The following is a 7,880-nucleotide window of genomic DNA, read 5'->3' as shown; positions in this document are numbered from 1 at the left end:
GAGCAGGGAGCCTGACATGGGGCTCCATACCAGGGCCCTGGTATCAAGACCTGAGCCTAAGGCAGACGCTTAGCCTAGTGAGCCACCTAGTTGTCCCAACCGAAGACATTTTAACAGTTTTTGATATAATTATTTCCAAAGTGGTGAGGCATGTGGTTTTGAAGCCAGTTTGAACTTGACACAACTGTTTTGGAATGGGAAGTATTTACATGATTTAGTTATAAAGACAAACTTTCAGTAATTAAGTGCCATGTTTTTATGATTGTCTACATTTACTTTTGGGGAGATTAAGAATAGTGGATAGGCTGAGCAAGAGACAGAATTCACCTTGTTATCTGGACTTCTGATTGATTATTGTCTTTCTAAAGATTACTAGGATATTCAAGTTTAAAATTCATTGTATGATAAAACTATCTTTCTAGTGATGGTGATGGCTTTATATTAAGTCAATCAAATTCTCTCACATAGCCCCCTTTGTAATTGCTTAAATTTGAGAAAGCGGTGACCAGGATTTTGACATAGAGGTCCTTGTGGAGAGGCTGAGACTTTGGTCTTATTAGCACCACACAATAACTACAGGGTCCAGTAGATAAAAAAAGGTAAACTTGTGAACATCTAGAATGATCATTTAAGTGGATTCTTTCTAACAACAAGGTGTTCAAAGCAGGTGCTGAAAGAGGTCTTTGAAGACCAATATAGATGGAATTGATAAAGTTTGAAGGTTGTCCCAATGGAAGATGGTAGTACTTAAAACAGCTAGAAGCTGGGAAAAAAAGATGCAAGCTGAACTGGGCTGAACCTTAACTTCTGTCCTGACTACAGAAATGAATTGGGTTAAGGAAATCTGAGTGAGTTCAGGGTTTCTCCTCTTGACCTCTGCAGGAACCACTGGTCTTTGGGAATTATTAACATAGAAATGGGTAGGGATGCCCTCTCTCATGCAGATGTTTAAATGTCTATGTAAAGTTTTATTCTCTCATGCAGGAAGTTTCTGTTGTTGATTTTACTTTTATTCTGTATGGTAACAGTGTTTTCTTAATCCATTGTGGACATTTTACTATTGTAAAATATAGTAAAAATGATTTATTAGAAAAGTGAAATTAAAAAGACAATCCATGAGTTATTATCAGACTCAGCAAACAAAAGTACTCCATTAAAACTGCTATAAAGTTTCTAAATGCTTCTACATCTTTGATTTAGCTTGTTGTGAACAAGTAACGGCTTGCAGTCTGGAACTAGAGTGCAAACCACGCTTTGAGTGGTATTACTTTTTACTGACAGAGCGTCTCAAACTTTAATGTAGGAAAGGATCACCTGGGGCTCTTGCATAAGTGCAACTCTGGGGTGGTCCTGAGACTATTTCCTAAAAAGCTCCCAAATGGTACTGATGCAGCTGGTCTGCAACCATAGTTTTGTGTTAACACGTCATAAACTATTTTGATTTTCACACTGCTACTTTGAACTAAGAATTCTTATTCTATTTTACTCATGTTTAAGTCGGGTACTAATTAAAGTCAGATTTATTGAGGTATAATTTCCACAGAGTAAAATTAAACCTTTTTTAGTGTACAGTGGTGTGCATTTTAACAAAGTCATAGTTGTCTAACCACCACCATAATCAAAACCTAAACAGTTCCATCACCCCCCAAAGCTCCCTTATGCTCTTACATAGTCAACACCTCCCACCCCGCAGCCCCTGGCAACCACTGGTCTGTTTTCTGTCCCTATAGTTTTGCCTTTTCCAGAATGTCATGTAGTGTATTGTATAGTAGTTTATTCCTTTTTATCACTGAGTGGTGGACCATTCTATGAATGCAACACAGGTTGCTTATCCATTCACCCATTTAAGGATGTTTTGCTTGGGTTTTGGTGATCATGAATAAAGCTGCTATAATCTTTCTTGTACAAGTTTTTGTGTGAACATAAGTTTTCTCAGTCAAAATTTTGACAGGCAATTCCTGTAATTACCAAAAAACCCCCCAACCCCCCCCAAACAAAAAAAAAAAAACAAAAAACGATTCAAGTGTGGGATGACTATTTCAAGCAGCCTCTCTTCGAGTACAGAGTATCCACAGGGGAGGTTAAAAGAGGTTTTTAAGGACAGATAAAATTTGATGATGTTGGAAGGCTTTTCCAAGGAAGAGGATAATTCTTAAGACTGGAAATTGGAAGTAACATAAAGAAATAAATTGGCCTCACTCACAAAACATACATACATGCCTTAATTGTGAATCATCTATTAAGATATTAACTATTTTTTTAGATATTTTATTTATTTGAGAGCGACAGAAATAGCAAGAGAGAGCACAGCAGGAAGGAGGGGGAGAAGCAGACTCCCCGCTGAGCAGGGAGCCTGATGCGGGGCTCGATCCCAGGACCCTGCCAAAAGCAGACGCTTAACAGACTAAGCCACCCAGGTGCCCCTAAGATATTGACTATCTGAATAAAAATATGTATGAAAGTAATTGTGGTGTACCAACATGGGATAGTGAGAATCATTCACATTGTGTGCAAGCAAAAAAGAGTTGTATTATCTGTAGAAAATTTAAAAACAGCAATAAAACCAACAAAAATCAAAAAAAAAAAAAAAGAAAGAAATTGGCCTCACAGTGATTTAACTAAACAGTCCTCAATTTACAAACTCTAGATTCACATATGTCTTAAATATATAAAACGGTATGAGGGGAAGTAAACTCAGGGTTTGAGTTCCTGGGCTTTGTTGGAAGAACTAGTGTTTGTTTAGTGATTCAGAGGATGTGGGGAGAGCCTTACAAGTACCCAGTTGTATCTCCTGTAGATAAAGGAATACAATGACAGTTTCCGTTAAGCAGCAGTGAATGAACAGAATTATTACAGTTAATGATATCTCATTTGGCACTTGTGAGTAATAAGACCTTTTGCATACAATATACAACCTCATTATGAGGCAGATAGTCATACTCTCATCTTACTGACAGGAAGCTACTCAGAGAGGCTATGCCACATTTCCAAGTTTACAGAGCGGAAGGATTGGGACCCTGGCATTTTCGATTTCCAATGTTCCTTGTCTTACTCCACGTTATGAAGTAAGCCCTAAGGTTGTAACTGCATCCATTCTGAGAGAGAGGGGCCTGAGGTTTTGCTGGCAAGTGCTGTTGGCAAATGATGTGATTTATCCGGGGTCAGATCATACTAAGCGGTAGAGCAAAGTAGTCCCACTTTTTACCACTTCCTACCTGGATGAACCTTGATCTTTTCTGCCAAAGAGCCTTGAGTTTCTTTTACCCCCAGTTTTATTGAGGCATAACTGACATGTAATATTGTATTGGTTTTAGGTGTTCCTTTTGTTTTTTAAATTGCTTTCAGATTTAACTCCTCTGCTTTTTTTTTTTTTTTTTAAGATTTTATTTATTTATTTGAGAGAGAATGAGAGAGCACATGAGAGGGGTTAGGGTCAGAGGGAGAAGCAGACTCCCTGCCGAGCAGGGAGCCCGATGTGGGACTCGATCCAGGGATTCCAGGATCATGACCTGAGCCGAAGGCAGTCGCTTAACCAACTGAGCCACCCAGGCGTCCTAACTTCTCTGCTTCTTAAAGCAGAATTCCCATCCCAGGTGCGCAAGCTCTCAACTGCCTCATTTTTGTCAAGAGAAAACAGGCCCAGAGATGTGTAATATCTGTGGAGCCTCAGGAAAAAGTCCGAGATCTGTGTCGCCCGACATGTCCCAATTTCCGTGCAGTGAGAACTGACTACCTGTGGGCAGTGTGCAAAGCCTCCAAGCTGTTAGGGTAAGGGGCCCTGAAGTTGAGTAACCTGAGCTTCGAACTGTCCTCTCCCCCATTCCCCAAAACTTAACCAGCGGATGCCCAAACCCAAGGCCTCTGGGGGGCTTGCTCCTCGACCCTGCGCCTCTGACAACTGGGAACGAGCAGAACTCAGTTCCCGAGTCCCACTGCTCCTCCGGAGACCCACCCGCAGCCCTTTCACTTCCTGCGCATTCCAGGCGGTGCCAGGCCCGCCCCTCCACGCCTCTCGGGGAGGCCGGCGCCCGGCGAGCTCCTCCCCGAGTAGCAGCGGGAGCGGCCACTCCCTGCGCGCCAAGCCGGGCTGGGCCGCGGTCTCTGCTCCTTCTTGCACGCCGCGGGCCCCTCGAAGCCAGGCGGCGGCCGTCGCGGAGGTCCTCGACGCGCCCGGCAGTGCTCGTCCCCGTGACTCCCCTGGGCTGGGCCGTCCCGCGCCTTCCGCACCATGCTACGCTGGCTGCGGGGCTTCGTGCTGCCCGCGGCGGCCTGCCAGGACGCGGAGCCGCGGACGCGCTACGAGACCCTCTTCCAGAGGCTGGACCACAACAAGGACGGCGTGGTGGACATCGGCGAGCTGCAGGAGGGGCTCAAGAGCCTGGGCATCCCCCTGGGCCAGGACGCCGAGGAGGTGGGTCGCTGCGGGGCGCGGCTGGAGGGCCGGGAGGGCTGCGGAGATTCTGGGCGCGGGCTGCAGGAAGGCGGAACTGTGGCTTCCAGCCCGCGAAGGGGTTCCGAAGCTCGGGAATGGGGCGCGGGGCCAGTTACCCCCGGAGCCGATGCGCGTCAACACCTGAAAGCCTACTGGTATTTTTCCGAATGAAATTAGTGCGGTGAACACTGTGGTCCACTGTAACAACTTAAAAAACGCTGTTCCATAGTACCTTTGGTCTGAATGCATCCCGGGTCCTTCACCTGCCTTTTTGCAAAATTTAATAAAAAAAAATTTTGTTTAACTCTCAGCTTTTGCAAGCATTTAATCAAGGTTTTGTTTGTTTGGCTTTGTTTTCTTTTGTTTTAAGCTCTCAGACTTAAGTGGGCCCCACTTCGCATCTCTTAGGAGCTCCTTTGTTATACACCAGCTAGTTTTGTCTAGTGTTTCAGAACTTTTGAAAACCAATCCTATGTATGTTTCCTCCAACTTCCTGTTGAGGAGAGGCAACATTCCATGGTTTAAGACCTTCCTTAATGTCCTAAGTACATAAATTGATGTAAAGGATTGGCCGGTCACTGAGCAGTTTCAACTTCTCTGAGTCATTTTAATTGTGTCTCTGAAGTTCAGCCCCTTTGGCAGGGTGGAGATACTTGGAACCTCTCCAACCCCTCTGAAACATAAGAGGTTCCTATCCTGAGAGGGAAGGTGATTAAACGCTTAAGAGCCAGCAACTGTTTCACAGTTATATTTTAAGCTACTCGTTCAATGTCTTTAGTAGTTACACGTCCCTTTAGTTTATTTATTATGTCTTGAGTCAGATTTAGTAAGTTACAATTTTTAGAAAACTGTCTATTTTGTCCAAGGTTCATAATATTCACAGGATTTTTAGAAAGTTCTGACTATATGCATAGTTATATGCTCTTTCATTTCTGATATCGAGCTCCACCCCCCCACTTCAGTCTTGCCAAAGATTTGTCTATTTTATTTATACGTTGAAAGAATCAACTTTTGGTACTTTATGCTGATGGTCTCTTTTCAATTTTTTCTTATTAATTTCTGTGTATTTCCTTCTATTTTGGGTTTACTCATTTGCTCTTTTTCTAATTTTTTTAGTTGAATGCTTGATTCCTTAATTTTGAGCTACAATATCCCTTTAATCACTTTTTTTTCTTTAAATTCAATTAGCCAACATATAGTACATCATTAGTTTTTGGTATGGTGTTCAATGATTCATTAGTTGCATATAACACCCAGTGCTTATCACATCACGTGCCCTCCTTAATTCCCATCATCCAGTTACCCCATCCCCCCACCTACCTCCCCCCTTTAATCACTTCTTTAGCTGCATCCCACAAGTTTGTATTTTTGTTTAGTTCCAAGTATTTTCTAATTTCCAATGTGATTTCATCTTTGACCCAGTAATTATTTAAATGCGTGCTTTAAATTTCCAAAGACTTCCTTTTTCAGTTGGTTCTTTGAAAATATGAATAAAATAGACAAGCCTCTGGCAAGGTTGATTAAGAAAATATGAACTCAAAATCAGGAATAAAAAATGTGTTTAATTTTCCAAAATTTATATATGAACAAATTATAAAGTAAGTTGTATAAAATCATGTGTATGCAAACATACAATAGGATGGCATATATTTATCACTGTCATATATATGTATTTTATACATGCATATATACGTATATAACTTCCTGTGCTTTTGCTAGATGTTATTAACTAATCCCAGGACTCCTGACTGGTACCTTCTTCAGTAAAAGGTTACTAATGATTATTTATGGATGATAGGAGTTAAATTACTTTTTTACTTTTTTCTTTACAATTTTTGTATTATTTCAATTTTTTAAAAAATAATTGTATATTATTATGATTAGGGGAAAAAAGAGGTTTTTGTTTTCATTTTTGTTTTGTTTTTATAAATATCACCTCCTCTGAGATGAGTCTTTCCAGACCACCCTCTATGGAAGAGTTGATCACACCCTACTATGTGTAGGTCCTTGGTCTCACATGTCACTACTATTATAATTTTCAAAAGGTGTTATTTTTAGTTATTGACTGTGCCCTCCACTAGGACCAAGCATCTTGAAGATGAGGTCATGTCTTAGTCATTTAAGCACAGTAATACAAAAAGATTTAGGGCTGTGATTTGAAACAGCCTAAATAAGGCAGTGGCTCGTTTGAGATAATTATAGGAAAAAAGAGATAAAATTTAATTGTAAAGCAGTTGTTAGTGCTTGTATTTCCAGCATGTATAGGACAAGATGACCAAAAATCCTCCTACTGCAAGATATCAAGAAATGCTGGCTAAAATAAGATAAGCATTTTTTAATGAAAACTTTTTTTTAAGAGCAATTTTAAGTTTGAGAAGAAGGTACAGAGATTTCCCATAGACCATCTGCCCTTGCATATCACGTGCACAGCCTTCCCCACTGTCAACATCGCTCAACCAAATGGTACTTTTTTTTAACCAAGGGTGAACCTACACTGACACATCATTATCACCCAAAGCCCATAGTTTACCTGAGGATTCACTCGTGATGTTGTATATTCTCTGGGTTTGGACAAATGTGTAATGACATGTATCCATCATTATAATATCATACAGAAGATTTTCACTGCCCTAAAAATCCTGTGCTCTGCCTATTCATCCCTGCTCCCACTGCTGATCTTTTTATTGGCTCCATAGTTTTGCCAGATAAAACATCTTTTTACATGCATAATAAGAAAAAGCTAATCAAACTGTCTGGGTTTAAATCTTGGTTCTGCTGCTTACTAGTTAACTTTGGACAATTTTCTTTCACTCTCTTTTTTTAATTGAAGCATAGTTGATGCACAGCATTACATTAGTTTCAGGTGTACAGCATAGGGATTCGACAACCCTGTAGGTTCTGCTGGGCTAACCACAAGTGCAGCTCCCATCTGTCACCATACAACGCTATTACAGTGCCATCGACTATATTCCCTATGCTGGGCCTTTTATCCCTGTGACTTATTCTGTAACTGTAAGCCTGTACGTCCCACTCCCTTCACCCATTTTGCCTGTATCCCCACCCCCTCTCTGGACAATTTTCTTAATCTCTCTAGCCCCAGTTTCCTCAGCGGTGGCAGAGACAACACTAGTACCTATCTCAGAGGGTTATTATGGAGAATAAATGAATTAAAATATGTAAAGTACTTAGAAAAATGCCTGGTAACCTAATAAGGACTCTGCCACTTGGGTGGTGAGTGAGCCAGCTTCCAAATCCCATGTTACCACCTCTTTTTTTTTTTTAAGATTTTATTTATTTATTAGAGAATGAGAGAAAGCACATGAGAGGGGGGAGGGTCAGAGGGAGAAGCAGACTCCCTGCTGAGCAGGGAGCCCGATGCGGGACTCGATCCCGGGACTCCAGGATCATGACCTGAGCCGAAGGCAGTCGCTTAACCAACTGAGCCACC

At 41.4% G+C, this 7,880-nt stretch overlaps 1 protein-coding gene across 1 annotated transcript in view; it reads left to right on the top strand.

Moving 5' to 3' along the window:
- Positions 1-4,058: 4,058 nt before the first annotated feature.
- Positions 4,059-7,880, top strand: part of SLC25A24 (solute carrier family 25 member 24) — a 52,036-nt gene continuing 48,214 nt past the window's right edge. Inside the window, exon 1 of the mRNA XM_006744992.3 lies at positions 4,059-4,411. Within this exon, the coding sequence (XP_006745055.2) occupies positions 4,229-4,411 (183 nt within the window). The 5' untranslated portion in view covers positions 4,059-4,228. The remainder of the gene's footprint in view (positions 4,412-7,880) is intronic.

This window comes from Leptonychotes weddellii, chromosome 4, assembly GCF_054177405.1.
Source record: "Leptonychotes weddellii isolate Sample4059 chromosome 4, ASM5417740v2, whole genome shotgun sequence".
NCBI lineage: Eukaryota > Metazoa > Chordata > Mammalia > Carnivora > Phocidae > Leptonychotes > Leptonychotes weddellii.
Note: the sequence above shows the minus strand (reverse complement) of the source record. Positions and strands in the feature narration are given on the sequence as shown.